The sequence below is a fragment of the Plodia interpunctella genome, chromosome Z (genome assembly GCF_027563975.2).
Source record: "Plodia interpunctella isolate USDA-ARS_2022_Savannah chromosome Z, ilPloInte3.2, whole genome shotgun sequence".
In the NCBI taxonomy this organism is placed as follows: Eukaryota; Metazoa; Arthropoda; class Insecta; order Lepidoptera; family Pyralidae; genus Plodia; species Plodia interpunctella.
The window spans coordinates 4,437,799-4,460,730 of NC_071324.2; the positions used below are offsets into that span (position 1 = coordinate 4,437,799).

The 22,932-nt window shown below is 35.5% G+C and overlaps 2 protein-coding genes across 4 annotated transcripts; both read left to right on the forward strand.

Moving 5' to 3' along the window:
• The first annotated feature begins 840 nt into the window (after window positions 1–840).
• LOC128683033 (uncharacterized) lies at window positions 841–4,268 on the forward strand. Its single transcript, XM_053768203.2, has 5 exons — window positions 841–1,032; window positions 1,730–1,900; window positions 2,282–2,488; window positions 3,029–3,208; window positions 3,668–4,268. Exons 1-5 carry the CDS (start codon window positions 969–971, stop codon window positions 3,880–3,882), a joined length of 837 nt encoding a protein of 278 aa, XP_053624178.1. The 5' UTR covers window positions 841–968; the 3' UTR covers window positions 3,883–4,268.
• A 4,755-nt stretch (window positions 4,269–9,023) lies between these two features.
• On the forward strand, window positions 9,024–22,620 carry LOC128683267 (E3 ubiquitin-protein ligase RNF220-like). 3 transcript variants are annotated; one of them, XM_053768703.1, is made up of 8 exons: window positions 9,024–9,091; window positions 10,845–10,909; window positions 18,010–18,204; window positions 19,548–19,713; window positions 19,965–20,143; window positions 20,380–20,599; window positions 20,920–21,022; window positions 21,291–22,620. In XM_053768703.1, exons 2-8 carry the CDS (start codon window positions 10,907–10,909, stop codon window positions 21,505–21,507), a joined length of 1,083 nt encoding a protein of 360 aa, XP_053624678.1. In that variant the 5' UTR covers window positions 9,024–9,091; window positions 10,845–10,906; the 3' UTR covers window positions 21,508–22,620. The 3 variants fall into 3 exon arrangements, with proteins under 3 accessions (XP_053624678.1, XP_053624679.1, XP_053624680.1); XM_053768704.1 differs by having other exon boundaries at window positions 19,551–19,713; XM_053768705.1 differs by having other exon boundaries at window positions 20,920–21,017; window positions 21,291–21,429.
• The last annotated feature ends 312 nt before the right edge of the window (window positions 22,621–22,932 follow it).

Here is a 22,932-nt window from a genome sequence, read left to right on the forward strand (position 1 = left end):
ATATACATTAATGGCGAAATATTTCCATTGCAAACATGAAAATAAAAATGAAGATATTTTAGTTAGTAGTACCTAGCCTTGTAATTTCCATATACAACGAAAATTGTTTTTCTTTTTAGTAATTTCAAATTTTGACTTTTCCATTCCGCCATTTTGTTTGTCATAAACAAGCGTTGACTATATTTTTGACGTTCATCTTTTTCTTTTTTGTTGATGTGTGATTAAAATATTATCTCAGAAAAAGAAATATTATATATATTTTTATCGCATTTTGGTACGAAGCATATACTGCGATTATGCTTTTAATAAATTTAGTTTTGTGTAGAAATCTATATACACATGAGCAATGACTAGTGGTAGGTACATCTGTGGATTTATTTTGACTCATTTTCATAGGTCTACAAATCAACTTGGGGCAAAGATACATTTTTTGTATGTATTTATGTTTGTTTGTTTGTAATAACGATTTTATTGTTGGTCTGATTTTGATGAAATTTAAAAGGTATGTAGAATCTGTCAATATAATTTTTAAGTTTAGCAACGAAATCGGTTAAGTCGTTTTTGAAATATTGACAATTTTGTAAAACCTCATTTAACAAAATTTATTGTGTTCGCGAGGTCTAGGTTCACTGCGAACAACTAGTATACAAACATTTATATTGTGGGAATTTTTCAAATGTGACACGTGGCCACGTGACACAGCGTATCATGAAAGCATAGACGTACAATAATATTTAATTCTTTTTGCACAAAATCTTTTCCTAATGAAACTACAGAGGTTTGATTCTAATTTATGATTTGACAACTGTCTAAAATAGTTGTTGTCGAATGGTAGTCGTCTACAAGACGCGCGTTGCTGGTGAAAAATTAATACAAATCATAGTGCTATTCAATTTATTTCATGTACTGTAGTAAAGAAATGTGTGTGATTAAGCTATTCATATTGTTTTAGTGTTTTTAATTTAAACATGGATTCAAATTATGTTTCCCCATTGTGGTTGAAACAACTATTACAAGAATGTGAAAATGAATGTAAATATTATATTTTCTATGTAGTTCAATATTTTTCTTACGTTTTTATATTTACATATTACGTTTAAAATTATATTTTATAATATTTAATGAGGATATTAATTTTGAATTGTTGCTGTAAGGTCCATACTTAATTAACATTTATTGTTATGGGGTTTACAAATACCTTCATTCTTAGTTGTAAAGCCCATTTAACGTATGTACTACCTACGATTTTAATATTAATTATGAACGGTTTCTAAATTAAAGATACCTATCTCAAATGTAGATACTATATATCTAACTGTTGTTGTACATAATGATATCAAAATAGTTTAGATTTATAAATGTTTTTAAGTTAATTATAATGATCTCAGAAGAAAGCGTAGGTACCTAATACAAATGTCATTTATGGCATCAGTCTTGTTTTTATTTATTTTTAGGAGGATATAGTTTTACGAAAATCATTCGAATATCACGTCATGAACGATATTGAATGACCTTTTCAATGAATTATGCCAAACCATCGATATTTCTATGTCGATAGTACCTATCGATAGCTTACAGTGAAGCACTTATGCGACGATGAGAGTGCAATTCTATATTGACCGTATACAGATAATTCCTTTGTGAGTCCTATCCTAGTCGCAATTTACTATTTCAAGGGTTTTTAAGATTTGGGAATCGGTGAGTGATTTTCGCTTTTATATTCAATCAGTCGCAGATCAAACGTGGCCCATCAAGTTACTGGGGAAGGAAGGGCGGAAGGCCGTGTGGGCCGTGAGCACGATCCTCGGAGCCAACTCCAAGGGCATCCCAGCGCAGGCCTGCCGTCTCCTGGAGCGGTACCTGGCGGTGCGGTGTCAGGAAGCTGGCCCCCTACTTACTAGTGAGTATACACCACATACATACACTTTATTACTTACCCCGCGTTCTCATTGTGATATACATTCCTACATTTGATATTTTCGCACTGCTTTGTCTCAGAGAGAACTACCCGTCACATAATGTCGTCGCATAGATAAAAAACATTTCAATTTACACAGAGTGACAAATTACACAGTGACTGCCCTTTTTATCAATCCTCCTTTTCATAAATAGATACTAACTGGTCACAAAATTGGTGTTAAATAGTTGAGACAGAGTCAGTCGTGACACCATATTTCACTCGAGACGATTCTCAACTCCTCTGTACTGTAACTAACCACACTCTTGCTGGAAACTGTTAGTTTCATACCTCGGTGTGCAATGTACTATTGTTGTCTGGCAGACTTAGAAGAACGCGAGCGTTTCAAGCAAATGCTATCGTCCCAGCTGACGGTAATAATAGCGGCGTGCGTACAACTGGCGTCGAAAATGTCATGCGCGGCCACCGCGCTCAGCCCGAAGGTCCTGCAGTTCTGTCTCCTGCGCAGGGGCATCCTCTGCACTGTCAAGGACATCAACCGGACTGAGTTACAAGTATTTGATAAATTAGGTTCGCAAATCCGCGCTTACGATAAACGCAATAATTTTGCGTTTTGGCTCGTGTCGTGTCTTATTATGTTATTGGTTTAGGTAATTTACTATTGAAGTACTGCAATAGAAGTTAGAATTAGATCTTGTGTTTCGGATTTCTTCTTTCCGCAAAAACCTTACTTAATGCGTTTATTGTGGGCGCGATAAGCACTTTAATATAAGTCTAAAGAGCAAAATCGAGTGAAAAACATTTTAACAAAAAAATATTGTGCTGCTACAAGTTTTGTTAATGCATTACTGATACTTTAAAAACAAATTGTAAAATAACTTGTATGATAATATTTTTTTACATGTTTTTGATTTTACGCATTATACGTTTTTAGACATTTTAGGAAATCTAGAGTACCTAAATTATTTATTAATCACGAAAACATACCTTGTGTTTAATAAATGAAGAAATGAACCTTAAAATGTTTTTAAAAGAGTTTGATAATTAATACCATAATCATTGTTTATGTCGGAACCGTAAGATAAAACTACTTTAGGTGTGTTTGTCCAGGTTGTAAAATCCCGTTGTTCACGAGCGTGGACTGCGCGGAGCTGCTGGCGGTGGAAGTAGGGTTGCCGTTGTGTATCCTAAGGGACATCGGTCTACTTGTGAACATCGCCGAGTACCACCGCGATCTACTCGACCAGATAGTCAAGGACACGGTCAAGTTGCCGGCTTCCACCATGTTCAGTAAGTACTCATCAATTGATTCTTGAGGTATAGGTGCTTCTTGCCAAGCTAATCAGCTTTTTGTGTTAGAAATCGGGTCCTGTTTATTTTTTTAATAACTTATACAGAGTGTGGCAACGTAACTTCCTTTTTTAATATTTTGACTTACTTAATTTCTTCTTCGAAATAAAGTATGTAACTTTCCTCTTAATACTTAAAAAGTATTTCTTAAAATACTTGAAATAAAAATGTCATTACATACTCGACTTCTTCATCCATCCAACTTCGTAAGTAATGCCGGCTATACACTATCGCCAAACGCCAAAATTTGGTGGATTCGTCATGCATTTCTAGTTTTTCCTTGCCTTGCCATAATGTCATACAATGTGCGTTCACTAGCCTTCGGTGATTATGTGTAGCGGGCATAATAACAAATATTTAGTATGCTTGTATTATAATGTAGTATTGTTTTGATGTAAGATTACACATCGCTCCGCACGCTGCATCTGGCAGCGGGCGCGGTGGCGGCCGGCGCGCGTCACTTCGGTCACGCGACCGTCAAGCCGGTGTCGAAACTCGCTAAGCTCACCCGCGCTCCGGTGGTCTACATTAAGTGCATAGCCTCGGTCCTCCTCAACGACATCCTACGACAGGACTCAGACGAACCCGTGCCTTGCAAGAAGAGAAAGGTTTAAAGTAACTATCTGATTTATCGTCTTGTGCCGTGCTATAGGCCAGTAGTGAATTGAAATACTTTATTCGGTTTTCCTTGAGGTTTCAGCGCACGGAAAAGCCAGCATTTTTTCACATTTAAACTAGCATCTTTGGTGATCGATTCACCATAATTATTTTGGTCAATTGTGTAGTCGGGTACTAGATATGACAAAAGATATCATACCATACTGTAACAAGGTCATAATATGAAAAAGTTAGTGATATAATTTCATATAAATGTAATGAAGTCTGTCCACCCCAAGAAAAATTATATTCTAATACCGAACTGGTGGTTCGGTGATAATGAGGCCATTTTGATTATTATTTTTAAATCAGTCTAAATTACACTTAAGATGTAATTAATGTTTATTTTTACAGATGACCAATTAGTCATCAATTAATTGTTTTCATTTACTACGTTACTATACGTTGTTAAATCTTACGAATCAACAGTCTATAATTTTTGCCATTTCTATAATAAAGACAGATTTCCATTGGATGACTACTGATGAACTAAAAGAAGAAAAATAGACTGCTAGATATTACTAGCTTGTAAAATTTAGCTAGGTTACGTTAGGTATTTTTTGTGTAATTATTCGAAGTAGGAACTAAATTTAAGAAAATTAAAGCAATTGTAAGTAGTTAATAATATGCGAATTCGTATAATTTCAATTTTTGTATAATGCAGAAGTAAAAAGAAATATTTTATTTTTATTTGTTCATCAATCGTTATTTAAAGTAATCTGCTTCATATCTATGTAAAAAGCTGTCAGTATTTTGTTTGACATATAATTTAGTACGTTTAGCCACTGTGGTTATTTTACAAGCCATACGCTATAGGTATGCATGGGAATGTGTCTATTTAATCTAAATTGTTTTAATTTTGATAATTTCTTGATTAAAGTATGTGCTTAAAAGTTTAGTTCCAACTTTTAGCCACTTATTCTATTACCTACGTCCTTAACTTACATCGAACAATCGATCGATGTATAGGGAAACGACGTGACACGCTCACAGCGTTTCCTCCTGGCCGAGAGTCTAATCAGAATGAGTGCAAAATTTTGCTTTATTTAAATCGAGCTAGATCTCAACAAATGACATTAATTACATTACAACATTCACATATGTTATATTGATATATGTATGATATGTTGTGTAACATTTTGGTTTCTATTTTTAATTTGACCTATTACTTGTTGATGTGCTGTTATTTTCTCCAGGAAAATAATATACAAGTCAAGATTGCTCGAAGTCTGGACTGAGATTAAGTTTTATGTAAGTAAATTGGGTATCAATGCATGCAATTCGCTTTCAAAGCTGCATTTGTTTTTAATAACTGTGTATTTACTTTCTTTTCTCTTGAATTACTCAATATTCATAGATCAGGTATCTATTACTTAGATTTCAAGATCTTAAGGCTCAGAAAAACTATCGTCTCGTATTTTAAAATACAGCATCATCATCATCCTGTAGCACTCCACTGCTGGACATAGGCCTCTCCCAAAGTATACTCTCTCTCTACACTATAACATTTGTGTAATGAATTAATTTAGTGCTATTTATTGTAATTAAGCTAGGTGATTATTAAATTTGACTAATTATTTTGATTAATATATCGGATTGGTTACCGACATTGAAGTGTAAATAGTTTTCTTTGTAAATTAAGATGCGTACTTACTTATAGTTTCCTGTTACTCTAAAGAGTACAATAAATTTATGTTATTGTTATTAATAAATTAATTATTTTACATACATAATCTACTTTATTTTTCACTTGCAACACCACTATCTTCCACTTTTTTTACTTATATCGAATTTATTTCCGTTATTTGTCCTTAACTATTACAAATATTTATATAAATACGTGTCAGTATCAGGACAAGTCTATGAACAAAATGGACTAACCTGTAAAATATGTTCATGGAAAATCAATATTGTTGAGTTTTGTTGAAAATTTTGCAATATTAGTTTAACCCTATAAATTGTAAAATAAAACTACAATTAACCACGGGAGATATTTCCTAAAAGTATTTTTATTAATCTATTTTAATATATTGCCATGAAATCATAAAAAAACATACTTGGTAAGATAGTTTACTCAATAAGACTTGTAAGAAATAGTAGGTCACTAATTTCCCTTTTTCCTCAATTGCATAAAAATCTCTCAATGTGCATTTTTAATTATACTTTATCTGTCTACAATGTTAAGTGATTCAGATGTAATGAATTTCATCGATTGTTAATTTTTTCATTTAAATTCTCTACTTTCCAGTTCTGTAATGTTTACAGCAGCAGCATTGAAGTGGCTAAATTTAAACTAACCAAAAATATGTCGACGTACGTAACTCTAATTAAAACCTGTATTACCAACAATCTAGCAACGCGAAAACAATAAGGGAGGTTAATTTCAATGTGCATTTATCAGATTTGATATGAATCCTGCGGCTCCTTTGACCAGCGACGCGAACAATATTGCAGCGTCGTCGGAGCCGGGCAGGGCAATAACGCCTTTTGTTTTCCACGTCATGACATCGATATGCATTTGATATACAGAATGGAATTTCAAACTTTAAAGGAGGTAAGAAATGTTCGGTATAGGTAGAAAGTTATGTCAAAAATAAACATTTCACTATTTTTTATTATAAATCTAGCTGCGATTTGACTGAAATCGGAAAAAGTACAGTGGAAAGAGTTTGCATATCATTTTATATTATTATAACAGCACCTAAATGCCAGCAAAGTACCCTAAGCTAATAAAAGCACAAGGAACTGATGAAATTTAATTAAAGAGAACCGCGGTTGCTGTGGTTACCGCAGCTGCAATAATCGGCGGAATTTTGACAAGTTGTAAAAATTATGAATTAACATTGGAAGACGAGGGTCAGGCGGGGCTCCGCACAATGGCGTTGCTTCGGGGTGCCCAATAAAAACTTGACAAATTGCGTTTCATAATCGCGGTGCATTCCAGAGCTCGTCACCACGGGATGACACCCCCTTGAAAAATATGTCTGTTGTTAACATCCTTTGTGGTATGTATTGTGTGTGGCTTTCGTTGCGGTGCACATATATAGTTTTCACAACAAATAATATGATAGAAATACCGTAAATATTTTTCCGTCTTTGTATTCTACTCCGATTTTCATTATAATTTGGTGTCCATTCTTCACTGATATAAAACATATTTTCAAATCTGTGTTATTCATTGGGTTTTATTTTATGTTCGATTTTACTGTTTTATGAGATAGAAAATTAATAATCCCTTTTTTACTTATTTCATATTATCAGGATGTACAATGGCAAAATGATAAGAATAAAAATTTAATTTCAATGTGCATTTAATTGCGCACGGTCAATAAAAGAGTCAGTATTGCTTTAGTGGACATCACGTATGTGCAAACACATCTTGTGATAATGTCGTCACTGCCTTGAGCCGCGAGTTACTGCGGGAGGCGGAGGTCAACAGTTTATTCTCACATAAAACCCGAGGTCATAAAGTAAGTCTGTATGTTATTATTATCGCGTAGTCGGTAAAGAATGTCGGTAATAAGGGCCCCAAATATCCTCATCGGGGGACCCCTGCCGCAATATTATTAAAAATAATTCCTCATTTTTATTGCCCTAGGTGTAGTGGTCGCTTTAATAAATGACACGGTCATTGTTAGCTTTTCCTACCTTTTTAACCGATTCCGAACGAGATAACGCGAATTAATATCACAGATTTAGGTATATATATATGTATATATATGTCTGTGTTTAATATATTTTGATTAAAGAGAAAAAGTTTGCTCATGTTGCATAACCAATTTTTATTTTTTATATCAAACGATAAAATAGCAGAAATTTTAATATTCACAATACCGTCGTTTCGCTCTTTATTTACAGTAATAAGTTTATTGTGTTTGAAAGTATAATAATTATACTCCAAATAAATAAGTATTGTTTCACAATAAATTTTATTTAAAATGCCACAATATTCGTAGCGCCTACAGTGCTACCGCGTAGAAGAGCTGCGTCGTAGCACGTCTACAAATCTTCGTAGCGATAACGAGGTCGTCAAAGTTGGAGATTGAGATTCGTAGAAATCCTAAAATATTGAAATAGGGAGAAATATTCTTGTACGCCGAAACACGAATTTGTTTTGTCGAAAATCGAAGGAAATTCATGAGCTACATCATGTCGTATATTCACACAAGAATTTTGTACATACTTGATCCTTTAAACATTATTTTGTATCACAAGAAATAAAATCCAATCGCATTCGATATTATAAAACGCGATTTTTATAGAGCATCGTTTTGTAGTGTAGCAGACATAAAACGAAGATTAAAGTATAAAAGTGGCGGTGAAAAGCTGTGTTACCCCATCGGGACTAAGCTGCATAACACGTTAAGCACACTTTGACGGCCGCTAAAATGCGGACGTAAAAAAATTGGAATTCGCGCGGATCAATGCATTTTCCCGGTTATCGCTGGGAGTGGCCTATCGCTCCGCCCTCCCACAATATTTTTTTCTTTTTTTCAGTATTAAACTTGACGTTGTACAAAGAAAAAAATTAAGTACACCATTGAATTTTAACTGGTTGATATTAAAAGGGTTTAAAATAAAATTGTCTCATAGTAAGTAATTTATTTTATTTATTTCTGTAAATGTATCTACACTTAAGGATTCCTGATACATATCTCTAATAAATCAATATGGAGAATTCATTATTGTGCAATATATGTCAGGTTTGAATATACATACTTCAATTTTAATTTATATCTCACATAAATTAAAATTACTTCTCATACTGGAAACGAAAAATATTACTAGTAATTATTTATTTAAAATTTACAAAATTAAAAAATGTAATTAGGTAACTACTGGGAACTATGCTTGAAATTGTTTTTTCGATACGAACTCATCTAATATGTAACATTTACTGATGATTACAAATATTATTAAATTAATAATAAAAATGACCAATGCAAAAGTAATTTAAAATATACTGGCCAAATTGATATTGAGAATAAAAAATATTCAAAAATAAAAGTTTCTGGCCATATTTTAATTTTTCTTTCGTCGGTAGGCGGGGGCGTGTCGCAGTGCCGCCCGCCCAGCGTCGCGGCGCGTCAGTTGGAAATATTGCGCTGCGTCGAGCGCACGTGTCCACTCTTACCTGTGCTCCTTTCCCTGGCAACCCACCGAGAGGTATGTACTTTTAAATATTTGAAATAATCAATATTGAATTTCCTGTAATCTTTCCAGTAGTGTAACATGGTGATAAAAAATTGTTTTTTTTTTAAATATTAATTTAATAATACGATGGACACTTTATTTGAATTTCCTGTAAAGTAAAAAACTTGACACAGTTACTTATTTCAGCTTAATACAAAACTTTTTAAATGCATTAATATCGATTGATTTAATTTTTTTGTGACTAGTCAAATCAATTTTGTTCCTCTAATTGCTTTGAATTGGAAAAAATAATGTGTAAATAAATATACAAATAAAAAAATGACAAGTTATTTTAGTAGAAATTCGTGACTTTTACGAAATTGTTTAAATATTTCTAAATTTATATAGATTACATAAAGATTGGAAATGTTCAATGTTCATACTTCAAAGATACGGATTACAAATAGTTTATAAAATAACTTAAAATTATAAATAGGTATGTTTTACTTTGCGTTAAATTTTATTTTAACTGTACTGAAATACATATATTAAAATATGTAATTTACTCACAAAAAAATTTAGATCTTAATAAAGATTTATAAAAAATCCTGATTGCAATTTAACAACTTTTATTGGAATAGATTTAAAATAGTTCTGTAAGAAAATACTTATATTTCGGAATATCTAAGTAATAATTTACGAAAAAGTTTAAAGTTGACAATAAAAAGACAGAAGAATACAATTGTAACTAGAAATAAGGAATAAATAATTTATTACAAAAGCGTTTATTCTGAAGTAGCTTTCTGAACATGGCTTACTGTCCCTGGGGCAGTCCACTTCAAACAGGGGAGTCCTTACGTTTAAGTTAACTTTGCTCTTCCATAACAATAAAATTCCATAACATAATCTAATAGTAAAATGTATAGTAACTAAACACTGAATGAGATAACGTAGAACGGTCAAAACATTATACCGCCTCTGAGTAGTAAACCAACCGCAGAGGCCACTTACAGATGTCCCCCTCTGCCAAATGCCCGCAATGTACAATACTGACGGCATTTCCGGTACTATATTCTCAGTTGTAAAAAAGCTAGTGGTGCATAGTAGTGCATTAGTTAACATAGCATCAGCTAGCAGACGTGACAGGCCGAATTTGCGCCTGCGACCTCCTTCGTTGGTTTAATACTCAAAAATCAACACTTCATTGAATGCAGCACTGTAAATCTCGATGGAAAATGGTAAAGTTTTTAAGGGATACCTAAGAATACAAATCATGAGTTTCTCTAGAGAGTATTTTTGTGTCTTAAAAAGTATATGATTCGGTTTATTAGTTACCTACATGTTCGTGAGGTGCTCGACAAGACAAGACAGAAGTTTAATTATTGTAACTAATACAGTAGTCGTGTATAGGCTGTCATCGCCATCTTTCAGATTCAACATAAATGAAAAGAATGACTATTGTATTCACAATACTTACTCGAAAAAAGAATAAGTACTTACTCGAATGAAGAATAATATAAATATAAAGAATACTTACTCGAACCATGAATAATAAGGCATTAACATTTGTTTCCATACTTAATGTACCATTAAACTGAAATTATTTTCAAACTGAGGTATCTCAAAAGTTAATGACTTTATTACTCAAATACACTTCAAAAGCACTGCGAGAATCTTCACATACTCAATTTATCAATAAAAATGCTCATAATAAAATTCTTTCTTAAGAATTATTAAGTTGCTTTTAAGTTTTGTTCAAAGAGGATAAAGATGAAAATATTTTCAGATAGCCGACGCTTCGACCCTCCCTTTAACATGGAGATGTACGATTGTGCTCCTTGTGTGTAAATGGTAAAGATTTTGATTCATTTTGCTGCTGTGCGAAAGTAAAATTGTATGATTATCTTAACCCAGACAAGACAAATTTACAAGACAAATCAAAGCAAATTTAAATAAAATATCTTCATACATGAGATACGTGAGATATTTTAGATAAATTATATTTTTTGCATTAAGATTTATTTTTAATTTATCAATGGCACCTAATACTTATTGAATTACAAAAAAGTGACAAACTTGATCCGTATTTGAAGTTTTTCTCTCTCTCCACCAGTTTCAGACACCGAGTGAAAAACCATAAATTGTGATGATCCGTCATCTAACATTGTGGCCGGTCTCCTGTCCGGCTTTTGGAATAATTAATGACATGGTGTTAGAAAGTCGAATTGAACTTGATTGTTGAGTCTTCATCCACGCAGCTAATCGAATCATTGACTAGCTACTAATACTGTTGACTGGTTGTTCTGTTCAGAGAACGAGTTAGCTGTCCAATTGAACTTCTATTTGTCAGTCGCGTGCGACCACAGGCATTCAGAGCTCTGTGAACCATAATGAGAGTGGCAGATTACCTCAGTAATTACAGGGTATCAATTCGGTATATTTCCACGCGCCTTTAAAGGCGCGCTTCAGGCTAAACAATAATGTTTTTACCATCAAGTACTGCCTGCTGGTTTGGGTGTGAAAGAAAAAGATGGGAACAACGTGCCAAGCAATTTTGCTCTCGAAAATATTATATTATTGATACATAGAAGTCACTACCAGAAAGAACACACGTAAAACTTCGCCCGGCTTTTTCAATTCTCCTCAAATCCATGCTTGCCGTATTACTTTTCTTTTTGAAGAAATCAATATAACTTTAGTCAATGGTTTACATGTTCAAGTAACTAAAATCAATTATTTAAAAAATAGAAAGATATTTATAATACTTTTGGTGGAAATTTGACACGTTAGTGACAGACAAATCTATTTATTTACAAACAATTTTATAAGGTTTAAAAGTTAAAAGTGTCTTATAAAATTTTATTAAGGGGCCTCCCCCTTAATAAAATTTTATAAGAAACACTTTTACCCTCTACCTCCTTATCATATATTTGTCACAATTATCAATATATATTTCGTATAAGGACGTGACTATTGATAATTCTAATATTTTAGTCATAGCTAGTCGGAACCTATTAACAAACCGATTTCAGCAAGTCGCGCAACTGCCGTGTGCCGCGTGTGTGTGTATACCACACACACACGACACAGTGTGTGTGGTTTATTATAGTATATTTGAGTAGAATCTGCATTGAGATATTGCCCATTTATATCACTGCGGCACCTGATTTTATGGTTGTGTACACTGTATCTTTTTATATTAAAGAATTTACCTTTTTTTATACTGCATTCTACCCTGAAAGCAAATACGAGGTTTAGGGAATTACACGCCAGCTCAAAATATGTCTATTCACTCGTGCCTTGAAGCTTCCTAAATTGTGGGATTCGGAAAATATCGACGTAGGGAGAGAATTCTAGACCTCGCTTCTACAACGTGGCACCGAGAGCAATTTTAAGCAAATTTTCTATTGATTTTAGGACAAGTTTATGCAAAAGGCGCCATTATTATTAAAGAGGAGCCAATAAAAAGATTTAATTGCATACCACGCCAGGCATTCGTCCAGCGTCACGCGCGGCCGCGGCGCAATGATTCTTATCTGGAGCTTATTGAAAAAGGGGCGCCACATTCCTATCCAGCATAAATCAGGGACGCCTCTATTTCTTTGTAACTCTCTTTTTTATTGCCCACTTATTGGCCTGTTACTATCTGATGCATTTGCCGGATAAAAAAATGGGCAGTGATATTGTTTTCCAAGTTACGACTACCAGTGATATAGATCTATAATACAATTTGACCTTCTCTTATGAGTATTTACCTAAAATAGTGAAGTTAGTGATTTGAATTTTTGTAATTATCACTTTTAATTATCTTTTTAATTAGTTTAGGTTTAGTTTAACAATTTTACTGTAATTTAATTTACTAGCAAATTAAATATTTTCTATCCCCAAAATATTATTCTCAGATTTCCCACGTTTTAGATTAAAAAAAGAAAGTAATTTACTAGATCGTTTATGCTTTATCTCATGAAATTTCTCATTTATATGTCTTCGATTATTCTTCTCCCATAAATTTTCAGATGCTTTTAGGTGACTTGTATTAAATCTAATACCAGTCCAGTCCAAAAATGTCTTCAATAAAAATCATGAACATGAACATTTGGTTATCCCGATATTTATAACTATATTCTCCTTGCGACTTGGTACGAGCGTAATAATTTTTGAATTGTAAGAAATCCTTTTGAAGTACTCCCTTACAATCCTACACACAAAAAATCGGTATTCAACGCTCATTAGTTTCGACTGTGCGTTGTTTGTCAGTCAGTAATGAAGCTTTTTTTATCGATTGCAGTAACACACGAAAAGAAGATCACAGAAAAAATATTCCGTGGTAATTTCACGCGGGTGATGTCGCGAAGTAATATTTTAAATAAGCACATGTAATGAATGAACCCATTCGATGTGAGTAAATCGAGGTAATTTATAAATAAGAACCAGCCGAATAAGTATAATAAGAATGAAAATATTTCAAATGGACAAGTAGAAATTATATTTAAGTGAATACAGTGTTAGTTAAATATTTGGTACATTTACAATGTCTAACTAGAATTGTATGATTCATTCACAAATAGATCTACCGCGGCGGACCGCCTGTGTCTTTTCATAACGTTTACATTGGTATATTTATTGTCCATCTCCGGGGTACTTCTTTTCACGTCTGTTTACATTTGAAGATAGAACGCAAGCGATACGTACCAAATGGTGTTTCAACCTAGAGCTCCGGGCGGCAGATTTCAACTACTATAGATATATACATGATATTTCAGTGTGCCTTGCCTCTTGCGTTTTAAGTTACAATGCACCTTCAGGCTATATTGTCGTGCTCACCTAACTTCTGGTATACTTCATTTGGTTGTGGATTTTCTAAACAACTAGCTGCGGGCTTCGATCACATGGGAATTATGGGATTAAAAGTACCCTATATATTATTCAAGTTTAAGTCTATGTACCAAATTTCATAACAAGCCGTTAGATTTGCGTGAAAGAGTAACAAACATACATACACATACATACACTCTCACAAATTTTCGCATTTATAATATTAGTAGGACTAGCGACCCAATCCGGCTTCTCACGGGTGAAATGTTATGCATGTTATATAAACATTCCTCTTGAATCACTCTATGAAAAACCTATACTTATCTATAATCCGATGCGAAAGTTTTAAAGATCTAATCATATATGGGGACAAACAGAAGGAAGCTACTTTGTCTTATACATAGTATAAAGAAAAGTTGTTTCTGTTATAGTCTGGAATATGACTAGTAGTTAAAATTATAAAAATAATGCTATAAACACCATTGTTATCCATACTCCGTAATATGTGCGAAAATGAAAACTTGAGGCGTGCGGTGGGCGATAATGGTGGCTAAGTAATTTTCATATGCGTAGATATTTCTACCTTTATTTTTTGCCGCAGGTAAAGCCGTAGACAACAACTCGTATTAAACAATATCACGCATAAAGAGCTATTCACTTGTGTTCATCTCGGATAAACAGATACGTGCCTAGCTAATTAAGTCTCAAACTAAAGCATCGACTAATATGTATTGTAGTAAACGTCGCATACTATTATTACAGTAATAGTGCTCTCGAATTAATCACCACAAAGCTACTGCAATGTAACGTGAATAGTTTGATTGGGGCCTGTCATTAATTTTGAATACGTTGCATATGAAATTAGTGCATCGTCTTAGAAACTCTGAACGATTACGAAGCTCTCAACGCGCTAATAATTTTCGCTGGATCGCAATTTAAACTCGATTGATTATTTTACCGTACCGGTATAGCGAATAAAGTCTAACAGATTCTTGGAGGAAAACGTAAATAGATACTTGTAACCGAAATGGTAAATAAATGCCGGAACATACGTAAGTGGTTCAATTGCGATTCAGCTGAAGTTATTAGCTAGGTTTTGGGGGCAGCAAGGCTTTGGCATTTTGATGGTAGAAATGCAAGTATGCACAGTTGAAAGCACAGAACTAAATCGATGAAAGCCTAGAGTGCCTTGCAACTACAGACAGACGCACCTTGCATCTATGTACTACGCTAGCGGTTCTCAAATTTTTGACGAAGATTTAGAAGGTTAAGCATTTGACGAAGACTTGCTTTATGTGACCTTGCGTAACAATGATAATGGGACTTTCAATGAAATTTAAAAATTATAGTTTTAAATAGTTTATGTGAATAATTAATTAAAATCTTTTCTCGGACCGTCTCCAATATGGTTTTCAAATATAACACTAGTAATAGGTACTTATTTACAATATGGTCAATGATACTTCGCGGAGCACACTTTGAAAAGCGCTGCACTATACAATAAACGCAAAGGCGAATGTCTTGATACTACCTACATGCCAGAAGGCTTGCAATGTAAACACTTCAGCACACACGGTAAAATTACGACGCATACCCCGCAATCACAACCGATGTAGAGAGGAACCGTGACCCACAACAGCTATTACAAGTTACAAAATGTTATGTAACATTTGTTGTTTGAAAAACTTTTATCTTGCAGAGTTAGCAAATCTTACAAACTGAATCTGACCCACATCTCACCCAGTGTCCGTTTGCGATGCACCTTGTGGTGTTAATTATTTGAAAGTACCCACCCAATATATAGGTAGATATCATTATAGGTAGAAATGAGGTAGGTAGCTAATTGTATTGTACACGCGCATATAGGTAATAGTATTTTTTGCGCGAGATAAATTTGTGTTAAATAAAGTGTAGCCTTTTATAAAATATATCATCACGGTTTTACTACAAATGATCTTTTTATTAAAATCTTATTTTTTAAATCTTCTAAATCCTTACCCTGGTAAGTCTCCTAAATCCTTATCCTTTCTTAGGGCTGCTATATATGGTTTTATATAGATGTAAATGATATAAAATTTAATAAAAAGAAAATAAATAAGGTCACAGGGTGTTAAATAGGACATAGGGTGTTAAATAGGTATGCTTTGCAACTAAGATGCGGGCATAGATTCCTTAGGAAGGTTTAGGTGTAATTTATTACGTTTTCCCGAAGCAAAATTAATTAATAACTCCGATTACCTATATTTATCTAACCTGACGCGTATCAAATGTCTAGTATAACTTATTACTCAATCGTCTAATCAGCGCTTGCGGTAGGCAAGACAACAAGACGCCCGTACTGTTTAGCTCCCAATTACCACTGATAATAGATTAGACACGTCGAGCCGAATCAATCGGCATGTAAACAGCCCTTTGAGTGAGCGCGACAACAGCTCCTGGACATTTCACGGCCGAATGCTGGACTACGATAGATATGGCATTTAGTAGACAGTGCTCAATAGTCAATCCGCTTTGTGGTGGTTTGTGGTTGGGCTCTAGAATTAGACCACTCCATACCCTCCCGTGGATGTCATTTTAATCTACTTGTAACGTTGTCTGAATAAGTGATAATTTATTTATTTAATGTAAGATGTAATTAAGTAGATATAGTAAAGAAGTAGATTAAATCATACCTACTCTGAATGCGGAGAAATTTCTGTAAAAAAAAAACTATACTACTCGTATCAATAATAAAATTCCCAAAATTAATAGGTAGGCTGAAGCTAGTGGCTAATGTAAACGGTTGAAGTAATTGCAATTAATAATAATTTGTCCAGATCCTAAATAATATTACTTTGTAAAATAGTGTTTTATTCCTAAATAGTATTTTAGTTTACGAAATATGGAATCAAAATTACCTCATATTTTGTAAACTGTTTAAACGTTGTTATTGAATGATACCCATTTATCACTGCATACTTTAAACATCTAGGGGAGCAACTTTTTACTACTTTAGAAGCAAATATTTCCCATAACAATTCAATAAATTGGAATATAAAAAAAAAGTTTTAGAAACCTCCACAACATTTTTTATGACCTTTACACGTTTTCCTTTTCTTCACACCGGAAGCAGGAGTTGGACTATAAAAACTTACACGAGTCAATTCGGTATAGAAACTCACGTGGCACGAGTTATATCCGAACCACAGACCTTCGATCCACAGGCGGGCGTATTAACCATTACACCACCACCATTTCAAATTTGGTTCACATAACGAAAAAATTACCTAATCTAGGAGTGGGATGGATGCTACATCGACGTTGTTATTTTAGTAGACAATCCATTTTGTTTTTGGTAAAGCGAGGACTGCTAACGGCTGCCCCAAAAGATGCCGAGTTTATTTTTCCACCACGCGATGGCCACTCCGCGTTGCTACTGGACCACGGTACAAAACAATCCATTTGAAAATAAACAACGTCCGTGATTCTTCCCATTTTGTGGCACTCGTTTTACTCTGCGTTTATTTATGATAGAACGTTTTTCGCTCTTTAATCGCCCATTATTTGACTAATTACTTTAACATGAATGTTAGTAGTCATAAAACTGTATTTCCGAAGAGGCTCTTGTGACTCGCTGCAGTATACCTATTAGGCCAGCTGTTCACTATCGTTAGTTTATAATGTAATATGTTTGGCAAACAGTCAAATTTCCGCGGATTTGGCATTCATTTGTATTTTTTAATTGTAGTAAATAAAAACTCTCATACCAAGTACGTAATGTTCATTCGTTCGCGTCGGCAAATGTCTTCGGTGATAGTGTACAGCCGGCTTTATGTAATGTGTTATACATATTTTGAATCATTGTTTGTTATCATATTAGTTAGTATCTATATATGGAAATACAAATAACCGTTTTCACAAACGTTACAGCAATAGAATATATAAAATGCTGAAATTGATCAAGTCGTAGGAAGAAGATTTAAATAACATTATTTTTGTTCATAAATTATTTATATTATAAATTAGATTAATTATATTAATTTATGATACTGGTTTTTATATTAGTATCTATAATATGCTGGCGATTACAGTTGAATTCTTTCTGGATGCGTAAATACCAATTCCATTTAGTATAAGCTTGTAATTGTATGGTTTAGAGTGTCGCCGCAGTCATGGAGGGATTCCTTCATCATATGGCACCGCAATTCCTGCATCCCGCACTTCAGAGCTTCGGCTGCGGGGCCTTCCGCCCAATAGGGGGCGCCTTCCACCCTCTGTACCCTGGGAAGGCCTTCGCCAGGCATCTGGGAGAACAGTATGCGTTAGGCCAGAGCGTCGGACAAGCGCTAAGGGTAAGAGTGTCTATATTCGTTAAGGGTTTTGAAGTGTTTTGCTCTGTCGCATCCCGACAACCTGAAACTACGACGACCGTGCGAAGAAGAGACGAGAAAGTAGGAAAGCGTACGCTGGGCTCAGACTCTCAACCGCTGAGGAAGTCACCGAGAACACGCTCAAATGAGAGAGAGAGAGAGAGAGCAGAAGCATATTGCATCTCTCTCACTACTGCGGACTACGAACGAACGAAGGTTAACAGACATTAGGATTTTTTTTTCTTGTAATTCAGTAAAGGCCCATGGTTTTAGTCATGGGCACAGAAAAGATGAGACACAGGCTTGCGGTGCCACAGACACAAGGGAGTGTCTTCCCCAAGGTAGGTACGGGGACTTTAGGATCAAACACTCTGTGTTTTCATTTCATAATCTTGTCCAAATGTCTTCAAAGTCAAAGTGAAATCAAAAACCAAACCATAGCGCGTTTTACTTTAACATTAGAGCCATCTAGTGGTAAATGTGATATCCCACACATAGCTAGTAGCGAAGCGTAGTCATTGTCGCCCGGAGTAGAATCTTAATTTGTCGCCCCATTGACGACATCGAAGTTAACTAAAACTCTCGAGGGATAAAACAAATGATTGCAAGAGGGTGAGTAGGTACTCTTCTTGAAACATTTGTATGACTAACGGCCCTTTTCTTTCCTCGTAATACCTATGTTACAGTGCAACGTTGATTCCGATTCTTCCTCGTCACCTACTTATAAATGATCTAATTAGTTTGTCCAACAGGGATCTCTCCGAAATTCTCCGAAATCAGGAATTATTCAGCAGGCCTAATGCCACTTTTTGGCACAAGGATAAACATTTTACAAAAACATATTACAAACAATTTTAATATTGTGCTGATGTCGCAGCCCGGGTCAATACTCTTTGCAACCTTCCTACGCTACGCCACTGCATGGGGCGCGTTATTTTCCGCTATGCACTTCAGTTTTGGGTCGCTGTGAATGCCGCGCCGCCGGCTCGAATTTTTTTAGGTCACTTAATATTTGAGTCCAAATCAAAGGTGCGATTAAAAAATCTGCAGGTAAATAAAAACATGCTATGAAGTAAAAAAGAAATCTACGTAATTTTCCCCAAATTTGGGATGTTTTAAAGATGTTTTAAGGATACGTGCTGTGGCTCAATATATTAACTGCTTCCACTTAACTCTGTCACTTGCCATTTCACTCCACCATTCCTTCTTATTCATACTTTCTTTGATACAATCAAACCACTTTTTTTAGGGTTTCCTCTATTCCTGATACCTATAACTTTCTTTTTAACATGAATCATGATTTTCGCTTTGCTAATTAATTCCAGCAGAGTGTTCGCGACGACAACAGCACTCCGCCTCTTTACCGGCACTATGCAGCTCGCGACGACACCAGCTCGCCGGGGTCGGCTGCCTCGGCCTCGCCACGACCCTGCAAGGACGACGAGACACCCGCCGCCACCACCTGCACTGATTCCCACGACTTCTTCTCCCGTTAGTATTACTCCTATTGCTATGCGGCTTGGAAGTACACCAATACGCCGAGGTCGGCTGCCTCCGGCCTTTCCTAGTCCCAATGGGACTTCTATTGTTTGTTACTTCCTTTTTCTCTAATCTAAGCATATTAGGTATAATTTTCGGCCGATCAAACTTAAAAATCAGACAGGGTTTTCTCTAGCCTAGGCATAAACAATTTTGGGCTCATGCAAAATGGAGAGCGAGACATTCACGTTCATGTGTTACAGCTGACGGTGAGCGCAAATCGGCGTGTGGCGTGTGCGGCGCACGGCTCGGGCCAGGAGTTGCGCAGGCGCATTTCCTGCAGGAGCTGCAGCACCTGTACAGCCTCAGCGCTCTGCCCAGGGACACCGGAGCTCCGGCCTCCCATTCCCTTCATCATCAGGACGAGGATGCTCGCTGGGAGGTCAGTTAGCGAGTTGTTGGAAGTGTAAATCTCTGAAGTAAGATCTAGCCCAGTAAAAAGTAACAAAATCTTTTTAAGTAGTATTTAGAAACAAAAATTCTAATGAATTAACAAGAAGGTGACTCGTTTCATTGATAGCAGTAAAGGGAGACATCGCATTGCAAGTATGAATAGAGCGACCTATAAATCGACAACACGTCAACATCAGATAATTTTATTTACAAAAATGTTGTTAGACGTACCAACGTATCCGAGCAAACCGGCAGCGGCGGCTGAAGCTGCGCACACGCAAGCGCCACCACACTGTGGAGAGTATGCTGGGCTACGACTTGGAAGAAGAGAGGGAGAGGCGCGAAGAGCGGGGCCGGGAAGCTCGGACATACGACGCAGAAGATGAGCCAGTCGATGTGGAGGGTGATTCGCTGGGATGGCCGGAAGGACCTGTCAATGTTGATGGTGAGTGAACTCGCGCGAGTGCACTTACGGTGTACTATGCTCTCCACCTGGCAGGACCAGGGTCAGGTCGCTTTACTTGAAGATCAGAGCGATTGCAAGATACCAGGACGTTTGATAGATCAACCTATCCAATGTCAAGACGAAGAAAAATCACGCATTTCTTCAGACTTCGTGTCACGCATCTTGAATGCGTGACACGAAGTCTGAAGTCAGTCTCGAAATATCAAAGCTGGGGAAGGTCTTATAATACATGGAAATGACTTGAGTGACATTAACGACTTTTTGTACGCAACAGAAGATAATTAGGGCAAATATTTCAGAAAAAGAGCAACGCAGCGAGGGGGAAAAGCTGCACCTTAACTATGTGGAGGACCTGGAGATTTCCAGCACCAACGACGCTATGCAATCGCCAGAACGCGTGAGGTATTTTTTCTCTTAGAGCCAATGCAGGTTATACTTGTAAAATGCTTGCAAATTAACTTTAACCCTAACTCATAGTTAGGGACACAAGCTGAGATATTCCATTACCCTTGATAGGCATCGTTCATGAAATACCTAAGTGTCATAAAACCATGAAAGGCAGTCTAGGCAGGTAAAGGATATTGTATTTGCGTACATTGCAAAAAAAATGACTAAAATCAATTGTCCTTTCCAGCGTCCAGGTTTTTAATGTTTATTAAATCATCTATAGGATTGAGACTCCCAAACCGCTCTCCCTGGAGTGCGGCTCGAAGACGGAGGTGCCCGAGCGGCCGGCGGAGGTAACCACGTCGGAGGGCTGGCCGGGCGCTCCGCAGGCCTCCGCGACCGACACGTGGCCGGCGCTGACACCCGACGTCTACATACATGCCGCCCGACACAAGATGGAGGGCGAAAACCTTCCATCATCTACTGATTCCAGGAATTAGTTATGTTCACTGTCAAACTCGTGAACTTAGCTTTTAACCCTTCACGGACGCCAAAAGAGACGCTAAAACGAAGTTCAAAATAAGTTTCATTATTATAACTTCTGTAGATGTGAAATGTGCTGTGAAGGGTTAACTCTCATGCTGGAATACCGAGTATGTAAACCGTAAACAGAATTTGGAATAATAAACAAATTAAATTATTAAATTTTTTAAGACATAATAATAAATCATTTTGTCACTATTTTCCATTAAGACTAAGCAGTACCTTAATAATACTTATTTCAGTCCCTAGCAATCCGAGAACAATATACTTATAGAATTTCATATTTTGTGAATTACCGGTCAGGATAACAGCGTAAAACTTTTGTCGTTTACTATTCCAAATTCTGAAATTTATAAAATTTCAGTTTTTATTTCTAGATACAATTTCAAACCTTCAAATGTAATAGCTTAAGTACACTTAGATATATGTATAATACTGATATACATAGATGGATGCTCACACACAAGTTAGTTTTTTCTTACATAACACATACATATACAATAATCATAAATTTCATAATGTAGTTGTGTCCCAAATTAGTAAAAACGAGCCGTAAGTTTAGGTACATTTTTTTCTTATTTTCGCACCATTTACACTATGACAAGTTTGGTGAATGATGAACGAGAAGAAAATATTATGTAAATTGATGTGTAGCTATCACAAACAGAACTGCGTTTACGCCCAGTATCTGCTCGGCCAAACAGTCGGGCGGAAATCCAACTAATAGATGGTTTTGACTTTTTGGGAAGAAACTGGGCATTGGGGGCGTAAACCCATCTCTGAACACATGCACTAAAATGAAGTGCACATTAAATAGTCATTATTAAAACTAAGCATGCGACTCATAATAAATGAATTTTGTAAATATTTTTAACAAGTTATAAGTATGTTTTCGACGGCCTGTTCAAAACTATTAGTGTTAAGTTTGTGTTTATCATATTATCGTAATAGATGTACGTATCGATATCACAATGCTTTATAATAATATAGAGCATAATTTAGTTAGTTGCACTTATATGGTGTTGAATTTACTTCAAATGTTATTTAATCTTTGTGTAAATAAAAGTTGTCCAATTTTACAGATGTTAACTAATTTTCCCTTATTCGAATAGGTATAGTGTAACGTGTAAATCACCATGATGAACCTGTAGCAGCAGTCCGCTGCAGGACATAGGCCTCTCTCAAGGTGTAAATACCAACCTCTTTTTCTTCTTTATATCACTAGTCACAAAAGTTCAAAGCTTAAACAAGGCCATAATTTTAAACATGAAAAGTGTCATTATAAATCAATTAGACAATATATTCATACCTATTACAGTTTCATGAATCATCATCAACAGAGAGCAACATATTACTATATTATAGTGCAAATAAAACACAGA